At 47.0% G+C, this 15,321-nt stretch overlaps 1 protein-coding gene across 5 annotated transcripts in view; it reads left to right on the top strand.

Moving 5' to 3' along the window:
- The first annotated feature begins 417 nt into the window (after positions 1–417).
- Positions 418–15,321, top strand: part of RAB3B (RAB3B, member RAS oncogene family) — a 68,358-nt gene continuing 53,454 nt past the window's right edge. Inside the window, exons 1-4 of one of the 5 annotated variants that reach the window (XM_064147371.1) lie at positions 476–842; positions 1,910–1,984; positions 6,157–6,237; positions 13,886–14,113. In XM_064147371.1, coding sequence (XP_064003441.1) covers positions 6,217–6,237; positions 13,886–14,113 — 249 coding nt within the window. In that variant the 5' untranslated portion in view covers positions 476–842; positions 1,910–1,984; positions 6,157–6,216. Of the gene's footprint in view, positions 456–475; positions 843–1,909; positions 1,985–6,156; positions 6,238–13,885; positions 14,114–15,321 lie in introns of those variants that run through there. The other 4 variants (XM_064147370.1, XM_064147373.1, XM_064147374.1 and 1 more) reach the window with 4 other exon arrangements.

The raw sequence follows: 15,321 nt of genomic DNA, 5'->3' as shown, positions 1-15,321 counted from the left end.
TTCGTGCTTCTCAGCAGCCTCCTGATGTCACCAGGCACCAGAGGCAACAGTTCTGAATTCCAGACCGTGTAGAGAGTGCAAGAACAAGCTAGGGTCGCACCTGAGACACTTCTCGCTGCCACCGGGGCTTCAGGAACACCTGAGGTGGTTCCCACTCCCGGGAGTAGACTGCGGGGTGGAGGCTGAGGACGAACACACCTGCACGGGGCCCCCGGAGGGCTCGGGCCGCGGATCGGTGCTGCGCACGGCCGGGACACCTCCTCGGCCCCGACCGGGGCTGCCGCGCCACCGGTTACCGCGCGCCACCGGTTACCGCACCCCGCCGCGGCTCCGCCCTCGGGGCCGCCCCAGGTACCGGCTGGGGGGCGGCTCCCGCCACGCGAGCAGCTGCCGCGGGACCCGCTCGGCTCGGCTCGGCTCGGCTCAGCTTCTCTTCTCCCGCTCCTCTGCCGCAGGTAAGCGCCGCGGGGGGTTTATCACTGTGCGGGGCGCGCCGTCGGGGCGCAGCCTTCCCCTTCCAAAGTAACGGTGATGGGGAACGGCCGTCGGGACGTCGCCGCTTCCTCAGGCTACTGCTGTGGAGTGGGAACCGCGCCTCACCTACAGAGCCCGCCGGGGGCCTCAAAACTCTTCTCGCCAGCCTTGGCTCCGAGTATCGGAGCTGTTGCCGCGGTCCGTGGGACGGCGGGAGGTCGGAGCCCCTGTGGGGCGGGCGTGGGCTGCAGCGCCGGTGGCGGGATGATCGCTGTGTGCCCCGAGGCTCGGTGTGAGGGACAGAGCCTCAGAAGCGGCGAGGAGCGGGACGTACCGGCAGTGCGCTCTCTAAACCAAACATCGACCCGGTAACGCTTTGCCTTTAAAACACCCCGAGCGGGAGGGGGGGTTCTGGAGCGGGGCCTGGCCGGCTGTTTCTCAGCTGGTGCGTAACCTTTGCTGGTTCCCGGCACCTTGGGCGGTTGCTTTCTGCTTAGAGAGTTGCAGCAATTAAAATGAGAAACTGTTGAGCAGCAGAACACGCTGCCGAGGAACGCAGGGTTTGGGGCTCGCTGCTGCCTTTGGAAGGGAGCAGAGGCGCGCTGCTGCCGGACGCTGGCTGCGGAGCACCCACCCGTGGGCTTGCGTTTTGCCGTGCAGGGGAAGGGGTGGACCTGCAGGTCGTGTGTGCACCCACGCTGCCCTGGAGCCCGCCGCACAAGGCCAAACGGATCAGCCACTCTTATTTAAAACACGAGAAGTATAAACTCCTGCTGTTGTCACCAGCGTGTGCTGCTCCACGTACAGGTGGCCTTTTTGCCACACGTCCTGAGGCCGGGCGTTAGTTTTGCTCCAGTGTTTCCTCAGCGCTTGCCAGCAGCAAGGCAGCGTCGCCTGATGCACAGAGAAGCGTGGGGTAAAATTGATTGCTAACACCAGCATAAGCCTTTCTGCCTTTGTGCTCTCGCTGTTCTGCCTCCGTGCTGTCCTCTCCTTAGACTTTGAGCAGCGCATCAGGTTAATCTTGCCTAAATTAAGTCTAACCTCATAGGGAAAAATATAAAAGAAAAAAGGAAGAGGTTTAATTTTAACTTGCATTTTCCCTTTGCCTGAGGCACTGTAAGAGCATAGCCTCTGAAGTTCAATTCACGTTTCTATGCCTTTTCTTGATGGAAAACCTGGTTTCAGGCTCTCCTGCTTTGCCCTTCGTCACAACCCCGACCCAGTGCTGTGCTCTCAGTTGTGCTGGTAGCAGTTTGTGAGGCTTTATCGTAGCCTGGATTAGCTCTAGATTCAAATAATCCCCCTCTCTTAAATGTTGTTTGGGGGACCTTACTGTGATCGCTTTCTTCAGGACTGCTTCATCAGAAGAATTTGTAATATAAATCAGGATAGAGGCAAATAAACCAATCTTTAAATTGCTCTTCCTTTGCAGTCTTGGCAAAGCTGTGTTGCCCTCGGTGTGGATCCAATACATTTTTTGGTAACGAATTGTGAAGACTCAGTAGCTGTAAGTTCTAACAGCAGTAGTTCTTGCGACCTCTAGGTGTAGCAAAGCAGTGCCTGTAGTGTTCATTGCCATGCTAAGCTGTCCTTGTTGTGTAATAGCCATGTTAGCTGACTTGCATGTGCTTCAGATGGTTTCTCCTGCTTTAATTTTCACATGATCTGCTGCAGCTTCAGATCAAAATGGGCAGATCGCAGCATCACTTTTCAGGGTGATGCATCGTGCTGGCTGGTCACAGTCCCAGGGGAAGGGCACTCACATCCACTTGAGCCTTTCCATGGCTGTTCTCTGTAAGCAGTTTTGTCTGAGACAATCCTCAGTGGCTAACATTGAGAAATGTCCTGACCTTTTCATCTTGGGTATGCTTCTTGCTGTAAAAATGTATCTTGTGCTTAAAGTTCTGCAGGGGGTTGGACTCGGTGATCTCTTTGGGTCCCTTCCAACCCCTAACATGCTGTGATTCTATGATTTAGTGATCTGTTGTGAGTGTGCGCTTAGCTTACTGCAGCGTGGTAGTGTTTCATCTTCGATGTAAGCAATCAGACCTGTGTTTGGAAGTATTAGCTAATTAAAACATGGGAATCGCACAGGTTAACAGGTGGCTGACTATGCAGTAAGAACATCATGGAGTACACTGTAACACAAAGAAATGGAATGACTTGTTCACAGATTGCTTGGAGGAGGAGGGGAAAAAAGGCAGCAAATTAAACAACTTCTGTGCTGCAGAGGCATCCTGAGCTAGCCCTGTTTCCACGTGGTTCTGGTTTACAGGACAGGTGGTTGCTACAAGACAATACCAGTCTCCAGTCATCTGATTTGGTCAGGACAGCAGCTTGATTTTACCTACAATTGAAAGGTTTTACAGCTGGAGATGCAGAAATATCTGTAGCTCTGTCTCCTGTCCACTGGTGGAAGGCTGTGTACAGGAGTCTGCATGTGGCCTGACTAGATAGTGACATCTATCCTGAGTACCTGAACTTGCCTTACCTTCCACCACCATGGGAGGACATGGTCACAACTTCCTCCACAAAGGGCTATACCCCAGTACAGAGCCTTCCAGCTGGGGAAGGACCAGAAGGGAGTTAAAACTGGCTGGTAGCAGAGTGGGTACCGATTTGTCTGGCATGTTGCTTGGAAGTCTTTTACGTCACTGCTACTTCAGTGTGCTCAGCAGTGAGATACTCAGAAGTGTTTCACTATTGCCAGGTTGTTCTCAGAGGAGCTGAGGCAGAACTGCAAGGCTGGGGAGCCTGTAAGAAGGGGGCTGAGGTCTGTTACCTTGGCCATGGCTGCAGCAACCTGGAGCAAGAACTTCAGTGACGGTAAATTTTCAATAGCAACCAACCTCTGCAGCTTGTGCTGTTCTCTGGAGACAGGGCTGGATTCAGGGTCAGCCTCGCATAGTGGTTCTGTAGGTCTGGAAATGAACTGGCTCCTGACCTTCCCAAACTTAATGGAATATTCAGGGGACTGCGGAAATCTCCTCTGCATCCGCTCTTTAGGCATGAAGAGGATGTAAATCTCTTGTTCTGTGCATCCTCTGGGAGTGAGCTGAGCTGGCCTTGGGTAGTGGATCCCTTAGAAAGGGGAGAATTTTGTTCTGTTAAATGTTTCCCTCTTTGTCTCCTGGAGTAAGGTGTTTGGCAGCAGGTGTGGAGCTATGTGATGATGAAAGATCTGCAATGAAAGCACAGAAGAGAGTTAAAGCACAGGGACTTGGATTCCTTTATATTTGTTGCCATTTGAAAATGACTGTGACTAATGCCTCCTTCCTGAGAGTTTTGTTGTGGCTCTAAGATGGACTTTAAGGCTATGGAACATTATACAGGAAATGGGAGAGGCCTGGCTCCAGGCAGACGTTGGCTCAAGGAAATCTTTCTAATAACAGTCTCAGCCTGCTGTCTAAGTGTAGTTGTGAAGTTGGAGAGCTGATGGGAAAGGGGACATAGCCACAGGTTCCTGACTTCTGTTCTATACCCAGAAAAATATTAGAAGACTTTTTAAAGCCTGTGTTCCTGAATCTGAATGGATAATAATCAATAATCACCCAGAATTCCAAGGCTTTTATTCTTAAGGTGTCATGTGTATATTGAACTCAATTGTAGTGTATGAATTCTAGACCAGATCCACTACAAGCATCTTCTTGCAAAGGCTTCTGGACTTGTTAATAAAGCAATTTAATATAAATATGAATTCTAGACCAGATCCACTACAAGCATCTTCTTGCAAAAGCTTCTGGACTTGTTAATAAAGCAATTTAATATAAATCAATCGTGGAGACCTTATAGCATCCCTCCCGTATTTGAAATGGAACTACAGGAGAGCTGTAGAAGGACCTCTTACAAAGGCATGCAGTGATAAGAGAGGGGGCAATGCCTTCGGACTGGAAGAAGCTCGGTTTAGATTAGATGTTAGCAAGAAAATCTTCCCTGTGAGGGTGATGAGGCACTGAAACAGGTTTCTCAGAGAAGCTGAGGAGGCTTTAAGCTTGGAAGTATTCAAAGCCAGGTTGGATGGACCCTTGGGCAACCTGGTCTAGGAGTAGGTGTCCTTGCCCATGGCAGGGTAGTTGGAGAAACTAGGTGGTCTTTAAGCTGTCTTTCAACACAAGCCACTCTGACTCAGCAATTCTGTGAGTTTTAGTTTTTGCTGTCAGACTGTGGGGAGCATGTTTTAAAAGTAAATACCATAAACTTAATTTAGTTTAAACTAATTAGTTTTGTTCTAGATCTGCTGATGAAGTTATGGGGATAACACCTCCTAAGTTCTATCCAGTGTTGAAGTGAGAACCAGAGGCTGTCACAAGGAGCAGAGGGTGTGAGAACAGGAGGTGGTGTAATGGATACTGCAAAATGTGCCGTACGGTGTGCAAGAGCAAGGTGCTGGTGTGTGGCCAAGTGAGGTGATTGTCAGTTGTGTGGATGGTGAGGCAGGATTTGTCTTTGTTTGATCCAAGTTCTGACCTGGAGTAAGGTGGCTGTAGATTGTCATCAGGTCTGAGTCTGACCACATGTTCTGGCAGTCTCCAGGAGGCAAGCTAATGTACATGGAGTTGGCAGTGACTTTCCCTTGCTTACTGGAGACAAGTTGGCCTTTAGATTATATTAGCCACGTGTGACAGTTTGGGAGTTACCTGCCCCCCACTCTTATGAAATCACCCAGACTAGACTCACCTGAGCTAGAAGTTAAGGGATGAGGCTATAGTTACAGGTTAGCAATATATCACAAATATATACAGCTATATGCAGCAATGTACAAGTTCAAAAGTAATGCAGAAGAACAACACCCCTCCCTGAGATCAGTGTCCCCAGGAGGGGCTCCCAGCCACCCTTCCACCTTCTTTCCACCCCTCTACCTTACCCCAGAGTTTGCCTTATGTGCAAGGTGAGCTTGGAGCGTCAGCAAGGGGAGGTTAGAAAGCAGAAGGATTAGTTACATAGAAGCAGCCCAGGGAGACAGACACACACTTCAACAGACAGAGAGACTGTGTCTTATCTATATTTGTGTTCTTGTGTTTATACATCACGCAAGCCTATGAGTGAAGGAGACATCACCGTTGTTTCCTTTTCACAGCCTGTAATCTAATTTCTCTCATTAAAATATTCCAATTTGCCTCAAACTAGCACACCATGAAAAAGAGGACTAAGTGCTGTTCTGTTTTTCTGCTCTAAATCTGGAATAGCTTTACTTCAGGGCAGTTACTTTTGCACAGATGCTCTAAGTTGCCATTGTTTCCATGTCTTGTGGCTGTTTGCCTGTGCAGCACAGCAGACTTTGCCCCAGGCTTTGTGCACATCACCAGTGTGTACAGATGCAGTTTAGCTGCTCTTTGGTTTTGTTTGCTTTGCTACCTTTCTGCATGACAGGTGCAGTGATTCCTGTCTGAGGTTTTGCATCCACCTGTAGGGTTTATCTGGAACTTCTACGTTAATCTAGATAGTCTACCTTCAATGAAGTTTAAACCAATGGCTCCAAGTATCTGCTGTTGTCTGTCACTAACTCAAGCAGTGTGTCTCTTCTTTTGTACACTGCAGGGCATCCCCCTTTGCCTGCAGGGAAGAAGTTAAGGCTTCACCCAGCGTTGTGCTCACAGCCCTCCCTGCTAGTCTCTGACATAATTTCTCCTTGTCCATCTGTATCGTAAATGTTGTAATCCTTCTGCTTCTGCATCACAGGTTCAGCAGTGTGACCACTCTCTTGGTTCATATACTCACAGCAAAGCCTCCATCTGTCTCATGGATTATAGATCTAAATTGGTAACTATCACTTGCAATATTTATTAGCAGTTCTGTTAATTGCTCATGCTGTGTTTTCTACTTCTTATAAATCTCTCCTGGAGCACTAATGTTTGTATAAGGCTCCTTAAGGTCACAGCCTCAGTTCCTTTATGAGCTCTATTCTTAGCACAGCATACATTGGCTGTTTAAGAAATTACTTAGTACAAATCTGATTCAGGATTGAACTTGATTCCTGAGAAATAAATTCTTTTTTTTTTCAGTTGGCAGAGCACATAAAGGAGTGAGTTTCTTCAACAGTAAATGGGCATAGTTGTGTAACTTGTGAACTAGAACATTTTTAAACGCAGGTGCACTTTTGAAGTTTGGGTTTTTTTTCTTTTCTGGGGAAAAAAAATTCACCCCACAAGGTATTAATTGTTTTGAAAATAGTTATTTTCAAATAGAAACTATTTTGGAAGACGTTATGCCGCATGTCAGTGATGGCTCTCATGGATTACTGCTAAGAAGTAAATACTAGAGAGATGAGGAAAACATTTTGGTTTAGCTAACTCTTTTGTTCCTGTCCCACAACATAACTTAAAGTAGAGCTTCCACACTACCAGCATCTGCAGAGCTGTCTGCAGTGTTCCTGTCCTAACTCTTTTTGTGTGAGGCTTGGCACATGTGTGATCTGTTTAACTTCATGTGAAGATTTGAGTGTTCCCCGCCCCCCCACACTTTAGAAATCACCCAGACTAGTCTCAGTCAGCTCTGGGAATATAAATGAAGCTATTTATTTACAGCTAGCACAATGTACAAGCAGATATGTACAGTATATACAGAAATATACAAGGTAAAAGTAATACAAAACCACAACTGCCCTCCCAGAAACCTGAGTCCCCAGGAGGGGCTCTCAACCACCCCTGCACCTTCCCCCTGCCCCTCTCAACCTTACCCCAGTCCCAAGGAAGAATGGAGGTTCAGCCAAGAGGTTAAGAAGCAAAGGTGAGTGGAGGGTGTGTTAGAGAGATGTAGCTCAGTCAGAAGCCCAGCCAGAAAGCGAGACAAAATGGCAAGAGTGTTATCTAATGTTTTCCTTCCTTCCTCAGCAAGACTCTGAGGGGAGCAGACATCACCACTGTTTTCCTTTCACAGCCTATGATCTGGTTCTTCTCACCAAAACATTCTAGCTAGCTTCAAACTAGCACACTTCAGCACAGCATATTTGCTTTAGCACTATGGACATGTTTGCGTTTTTTGGTTCTAACTTCTGCCTTTATTTAGCCTCATTATTTCTGCTTTTACCAAAGGAGTATCTCTGGTAGTCTCTTCTCTTGCTCCCACACTTCTCAGTGCCTATGGATAGTCAGGGGTCTCCACAGATCCTGCTGTGTTTGTGGCTCTGACTTTTCTCTTGTTGCCTGCTGTTACCTATTGCTCCTTCTAGACTGAAAGTCCTTAACTTCATTCTCTGTTTTGGTCTGCTGGCTGATCTTGAACACCGGAACCCAGGGACGGTAAAATAAAAGTAAGAAAAAAAGAAGTTTGCACTCTGAAATAAAGGAATGGTTTAACACTGATAGCTCTGTAAGGCAGTACAGCAGTATGCCAGAAAAAACAGCAGAGGCTCAGCTACTGAGCAGAAGGCTGGACCCATCCTGCAGCAGTACACTGCTGTGAGGTCTTTGGCTTTTAGAAGTACAGGTGGTAGTTTTGTCACCACCTTCTCATCTGCCTGGGAAAGAAACGTGTCTGTGCTCATGGGTGATGATGGAGCAGTTAGAGAGGCACATTTAAATTGTTGGCTCTAACATGTGTGGTAGATGTAGTTTTTTCTTTAAAAATAAAGCAGTGACAAATATTAGGAGATGTTTTTAAGTGTAAAAAGTGCACAGAGTTGTAACATACAGAATGCACAGGTCACAAGTGGGAGTTGCAAGTATGTCTTAGCGTGTAGTTTGAAGTGTAAGTTCATCAGCGTGACTGTGTTTCAGAGTTAGCTGAGGTGACTGACAGCAGGCAGAGAGCTTTTTCCAAAGGCAATTCATACTTCTTCCTTGTGATTCTGTGGGAGAGACTGGGACATAGAGATGGCCATGTCTGTGGGCAGACCCATGTGGTTGCTGGTATGGAGATGCCTAAGCTTCCAAGTTAATGATCAGATCTTTTGTTTCTTGCCTGGGAGCAGACATTCATTAGTTTGTAGCCAGAACCATAAGGGCTGGTGACACCTGAAGTCAAGCTTAGTTTTTTTTCTGGAAATAAGAGCCATGAGTGTGCACTTGCAGCCCAGAGAGCCAACTGCATCCTGGGCTGCATCCAGAGGAGTGTGGCCATCAGGTTGAGGGAGGTGATTCTCCCCGTCTGCTCCACTCTGGTGAGATCCCATCTGGAATACTGCATCCAGTTCTGGAGCCTCTATTACAGGAGGCATGTGGACGTGCTGGAACATGTCCAAAGAAGGGCCACAAAGATGATCAGAGGGCCAGAGCTCTTCTGCTATGAGGACAGGCTGAGAGAGTTGAGGCTATTCCGTTTGGAGAACAGAAGGCTCTGAGGAGCCTTCTTATGACCTTCCAGTATCTGAAGGGGGCTATAAGAAAGCTGGAGAGGGACTTTCTAGTATGTCAGGGCTGAGGGGAATTGAGCAAAATTAGAAGTGGGTAGATTCAGATTGGATGTTAGGAGGAAGTTTTTCAGCATGAGGGTGGTGGGACACTGGAACAGGTTGCTCAAGGAAGTGGTGGAAGCCTCATCCCTGGATGTTTTCAAGGCCAGGCTGGATGTGACTCTGGGCAACCTGATCTAGTGTGAGGTGTCCCTGCCCATGGCAGGGGGATTAGAACTGGATGATCTTGAGGTCCATTCCTGCCCTGACAGAGTCTGTGATTCTGTGAGAACTAGATGGTGAGATGCAGCAGGTGATTTTTGGCCAAGACCATCAGCTTCGGACAGCTCATGGACTGCTTTTCACTGGTGTTGGCTGTAGGAAGTAAGTACTGCAGAACCAGGGCAGCAGTGGCCATGAGCAATGCATTGTAAAAGCAGTAACACTTTGGTAGTTCATGTTGTGCTACAAAACAGCTTTATTCTTCAATTTCTGACCAACATCACAGTGAAGAGCACATGTGTGTGGAACCATCTAGTGAAAGTAGCAAAGGCTGTTTTCTCAAGAAGGTGTCTCCTGGTGATGGGCTAATTTAAAAAACTTTATTAGACTAAAATAGAAAACAAAGGCAGGAGAGGACTGAGGGATGTATTCTTTGGTGGCTGATAAGCTCTGATTAAGATTTTATTGTTTTAGAGCAGTTGTAGCATCTTCCTCCTGTGTGGTTTCTCTGCCTAATCAAAGATGAGCTCACGCCGTAGGCTTTTTCCTCAACAGGGAAATATGGGGGATCTCATAGCTACACAACTGCCTATTCTCACAAAACTGGCTGGAGGCAGATGTGTTTCAGACCTGGTTCCCGTTGCTGAAGCCTCTGGGGAAAACAGGTTGTCAGTATAGGTGTGCTCTTCGTTCTTTGCCTGGGCATCCCACAGTTTTGTAGCTGAAGACAGAAGGTCTCATACAGAAGTGTTCTTAAGGGCAATCTTGTTGGCACTTTTTTGTTTCTCTGTGTACTGGATTCCTTGTACCATAGTTAAATCTTTCCTCTATAGGTACTTTTTTGAGGATTAGCCCAAGCCAGCCAGACCAGAAACAGCAACAAACCTCTCCTTTGCACTGTGCATGCCATCGGTTTTGATTTGATCTTCTGGACCAAAACCCATTAGCCTGCACATGCCTGTAAACCAGCAGAGATCCTGCTACATTTGGAGTCATTCTGAGCAGAGTCTGCAGCTGTGTACCCAGAGAGTGAGGGCCAGCTCAGCACCCTTTCCTCCCAAGGAGGGCACAAGACCCTGTCAGAGCTATGACCACCAGAGCTCTTCTGACCAGTGGTACAGGAGCTGCCCAGCACTGCTGTGTCATTGCCTTTTCCTTCCACTGCTGGTGATGAATCTTGGCGAGGTGCAGGGGGCCTGTAGGAGATGTAATTTCCTGGACCTTTCTCTCAGTAGCATAGCAACTACCGTTGCATACCACCACTTGGTCCCCTCTGCTTGGCTCCCTCAGCTGTGCTGAATCAGGAGCTGAACCAACTTTGAAAACAGCCCTGAAAAACAGGAGAAGTTGTAGGAGGATTTATTTTTGACTAGGATCTCTCTGTTCTCTGAACCAGGTCTCTGCCTCTGCGCAGTCCACAGGGCTGGCATAACCAGGGGGTGCTTGGAGCAGAGGTGGTGTGACAGGTGGGGAAGAGGAAGGGAGGTGATGAGAATTGGGAGAAAGCTCTGCTGGTTCCTGGCTTCATGATTTTAAGCACAAATTCAGGGCAGCCCCATAAATGTTTCCAGCCCAAATACTGCTGGAGTCATCAGTAATTAGTACTGAAGTGCTTTCAGTGTCACACTACTGACCAGAGGAGGGGAAGGGGTGAAGTCAAATTTAAGCAGGGGGGTGGGATTTTCTGTGAAATGTTTGTGCTCCGAGGCTGCCTCTGATGGGTGAAGGAGCCGACCTGCAGCATCTTCAGTGAAGCAGAGGCAGGCACAGGCCAGCCAGGGTTGTGCTTCTATGACAACAGCCTCGCACTCCATGCAGGTATCATTTGATCTTGTTTTCTGCTTTGTGCTTCTAACAAAGCTGCTCCAGCTGGCCAAGCTCTGTAATTGCTTTTCTAACTGAGACCTGAGCACTGGGTTGTGGCCAGGTATGCTTCTGATCATAGCAGTCTGGGGGGGTTAATAGAAGCAGCAGTGTTCCATTTAAAAGATCAGCTCGGAGTGTGTGGCTGGGTTCTGAGAGGGCAGGGGTAGGGAGGACATATTGATTCCTGCGTGATTAGTGCAGTACTTAGCAAAGGTCTCCCTCCGAGTCTGTCAGTGGCCAGGCTTTGAGTGGTGAAGGCATCTCACTTTTTCCAAGCCTCTGTGAGCAGAATGGAGAAGTGGAGGTTTTTAATTCTCCTTCTCATTTAGTACAGGCATCCTCAGGGGTGTTTGTGGAAGTTATTGATGTGTAGTGGGAAGAAGAATTGCTCACACGGAGAACTTCTTGCTGTCGTGCAGCTTGGTAATGGTACAGGTCAACCCATCATCTGAATTCATAGTTTTTGCAGCTCTGATTTCTACCATTTCAGCTGAGGTGGTGGGTGCTTGTGGAAGTCAGCAGCATGCTAAACTCTTCACTTTAGAACTGCTTGGTAAAAAACACAAGGCGTGAGCAGATGAGCCCTTTCCTGGTACACTGGTGAGAAAACAAACTGCACTTGAGTTTTCTGGAGTGCTTGCAAGGGACCACTGTCCCTGAATGACAGTTGAAACTCGGCAGAGAGTGTATCACAGATGTGATGTCTCCTGTAGAGTACTGCTTGGGAGAAGGTTGATAGGGGAGGGCAGAAGCTTGTTGAAATTTTGTGACTGCGTTCAGGCTTGGGTGCTTGAACTAGCAAAGAACTAACAGAAATAAGGGAACAAATTCTGAAACACCTGCTTTGAGACACCGAGATAAAGGCTCTCACAAAACCCTGAGAACCAACCAGAACTGGCTTAGCAGTTTGTCACAGAGCCAAACTGCTCAACTCAGCATATTCTGTAGCTAGGGTAAAAAAAGGACAACACAAGGAAGACTGCCAGCCTTCATCCTGAAGACCCCTAAAGAAGACCACCAGAGGGTACTGCACCTGCTCAAGGGGGCAGGGACTGTGGGAGAAGTAGATGTAAAACATTTCTTGGGAATACTTTGAATACATATAACCTTTTTTTGGAGTTTCTTTGAGTATGCAATGCGTGACAACATTTAACCACAAGAATAGAAGCTGGGGTGTGCGCGTCTGTGGAGGAGAGATTCCCCCTTGCACCAGCACGCTAATAAAACATACCTGCTTCATAACCTTTTGGGTTAGGAGGCTTTTTCTCTGCGTGTCAAGGTTTTCCTGCACTCAGTGCAGCTGTTGACTACTGAGCTGCCTATAAAGTACTTCAGATGCATGTCCTTGTCGATGCAGTCTGTGAACAAAATGCCTGCTGCAGCAGCCCTTGGCTGTGCGTGAGAGGTGCATGTGTTTGGCTGGAGAGGAGCAGGTGTGAGTGTGTTTGTACCAAAGGTGAAACTGGATTGGTTTTGATTCGCTTCTCCTCTGATGGGAGCTGACATTAAATTGGCATCCCGATTTAAACTGCCTTGGGGCAACATTTGGGGTTTATAGCTTTTTAGCTACTCTTTGGATGGGGTTTGTTTGGTTTGTTGTGACATCCTGCATGCAGGTGAGACTTGCCAAGAAAGGAAGCATCTGGGTACGTGGTGGAAATAGATGTTACTGAGAGCTTTGTTCCCAAAGATGCTCATGGGTCTGAGTTGAGGGGAAATTAACTTATTTCTTTGGATGCTGGGGGAAGAAGACTTTGGTCTCCACTCCGTGCTTTCTGACACTGCTCACAAGTAGCAGGTGTCCTAGTTCAGTCAACTAGTATCTGCTCATTAGACCTGTGCTGTCGTTGCCCCAGTTTGCACAAACCTCTGACTGGTTATTAGGAGCCAAGACCTTTGCTCATTTGATGCAGGGTAGGTTTTGAAACAGCATTACAGATGAGAAGTGTGTTGTGTCTGTTAAAAGGTAAAATTTCCTTGTGCTCCCTTTTGTAGTACTTTGGCCTGTGTGGCTGTCTTCTGTTCTGTAAAGAGATGAGAAGTCAGAGGCCTGCCTTTTCCCAGGGGGTGTCAGAGCTGTATGGCTTGGAGCAGCTGAGCTGCTCGGTGAGTTTCACCTCCCCTGGTATTTCAGATTCTGCAGTCATTCTTGGTTTCAGAATCCAGTGCCAGGTCACAAGAAACGGCAGGGTCTCTGAGCCTGCATCTTCCTCCCTCCCCATTCCACAAGCATCCTTAACTCTCACCTCTCCTGTAATCAAAAGGGAGATTTTATCCATTCCAGATGCTGCCATCAGCCTCACTGAGTTCTTGTGTTTTATGCAGGTGCTGTTTGTTTTAATTGAAGTCTTGAGAGTAGGTCAGTGTTGGAAGGATTTCAACTTTTCAGCTAAAATTCCTGATGCTTCATCTTCTTCCACTGTTTGTTTGTTGTATTGGGTTTTTTTAGTTGTTTATTTGGTTTTATTTTTGTGTAAATGCTGAGGGCAGAACTTCCCTCAGGATAAAATGATGGTAGTGCCTGCACTAGGCGTGCAGGTTTTCCCTGGTTCCATGCATTTTTTTCATAGTAGATAAAGGAATTATTTAGGTTTACTTGACTTGGGAGCTGCTTAATGGATTGCACTGTCAAAGATTGCAGGTCTCAGTTGCAGTGCTCCAGGTTATTGGAGTAGCAGAAGTAGCACCCTGCCAGAGGAGTCATGAGTGCTGTTTCCCTGCTAGTATTTGAACAATCTGCAATAGCCATCTGTTACTCTTTTAATCACAGAGTGGTACAACAGGTGTAGTTTTGGGGGTTGGAAATCTCAACAGTGCAAGTGGATAATAGAAAGTCGGAATTTCAAAGTTTTGGGGATGTGTTGCTCCTTATGCAGCAGATAGGGTGGTTGTGGTATTAGAGAGAAGCTAAACATATGGTGCACAGCTAAGGCAAACAAATGCTGAACTGCTCTTAAATCTGTTCTTTTTCAATGTTTGTAATTTTCTTAGATGGCTTCAGTAACAGATGCCAGATACAGGCAGAAGGATACTTCAGATCAAAATTTTGATTACATGTTCAAGCTCCTGATCATCGGCAACAGCAGCGTGGGCAAAACCTCCTTCCTCTTCAGGTACGCCGATGACACGTTCACACCAGCCTTCGTCAGCACCGTGGGCATTGACTTCAAGGTGAAAACAGTCTACAGGAACGACAAGAGGGTGAAGCTGCAGATCTGGGTAGGTGCTAGCAGCTTCCAAAGTGCTTTCATTAACCCTAGCAAAGACACACTGGTAAAATAATAAACTGCTCGGAAGTGGGTTTTTGATTCATGTACATTTTGGTTGTCAACAGGTTTTGTTGGTTGCACCATTTGTGGCCCTGCAGTAAGTTCTCTTTGTGTTGCTGCCTTGCTTGAATGGCAGGACTCTTGATACAGTCTTTAGCAAACCCAGAGCAGGCCTGGAGCCATTGGGTAGTGCTTTTTGAGTGAGCTCTAGTAGGTGGAGCAACTCAGTGAGCCCTCAGTGTGTGAACTCTGTGCATAGTTTCTGTTATGGGTTTATGTCCTCCAAGTAAGATAGTTGTATCTTGCTACTACTCACCTACCTGCTCAGCAGCACTGTGCCAGCGAGCTTCACCTATCCAGGAGTACTTGGAGGAAGATAGAGGTATGCCTCAAACCAGCTCTGCTGACAGGATGTTTTGGTAATCAAATGGGAAGGGAAATTATGCAGGTAAGGTGATCAAACACCTTAGCTGTGGGACATCTTCAGCCTTTTTGGATTTACAATACTCTAATCTAGTTTAATAAATACAAGTTCCTGAGCTACAGAGTGGTAGACCCAGGCCAAGCATTTGACAGCAGCCTATGATGTTCCTCATTAAGCAAACCAGGAGTTTTCTTTTATTCCACTTGCTGGAAAACCACTTAAACCCTCTGGTGCAAGCACAGCTTATCCTGATGGTACTTAAACTCTGCGTGATTCACTCAGCGAGTTCAGAAAGAATCAGGCTCAGGTAGCTGTGTTTAAAGTACCGCAGGGATCCAGGTGGAATTGCAGTCTCAAGGTTCTTCTCTTTTGCCTTGCATAAAAAGATCTCAGACAGAAGCTATGAGGCTAATACTCTCCTAAACAGTTCCAAAGAAGTTAGCTTCCTATATTCCTAGATGGAAATAGCTGGGTGCTTAGGGGTTTCTCCCACAAATAAGCTTAAAGGTTAGGTTTAAAGATGCGCTGAAACTCTGTAGTGTTTCTACCCATCTGGGAGCACAGTCTGATAATTGATCTGTACACACTTGATTTATAATTAATCTTTAAGTTTTAGCAGTAGGGGGAATGGAACAAAGCTAGAAATGGGTAGATTCAGACTGCATGCTAGGAAACAGTTCTTCACTATAAGAGTGGTATCACAGTATTATCAGGGTTGGAAGAGACCTCACAGA

The sequence above is a fragment of the Pogoniulus pusillus genome, chromosome 8 (genome assembly GCF_015220805.1).
Source record: "Pogoniulus pusillus isolate bPogPus1 chromosome 8, bPogPus1.pri, whole genome shotgun sequence".
Classification (NCBI taxonomy): Eukaryota; Metazoa; Chordata; class Aves; order Piciformes; family Lybiidae; genus Pogoniulus; species Pogoniulus pusillus.
Note: the sequence above shows the minus strand (reverse complement) of the source record. Positions and strands in the feature narration are given on the sequence as shown.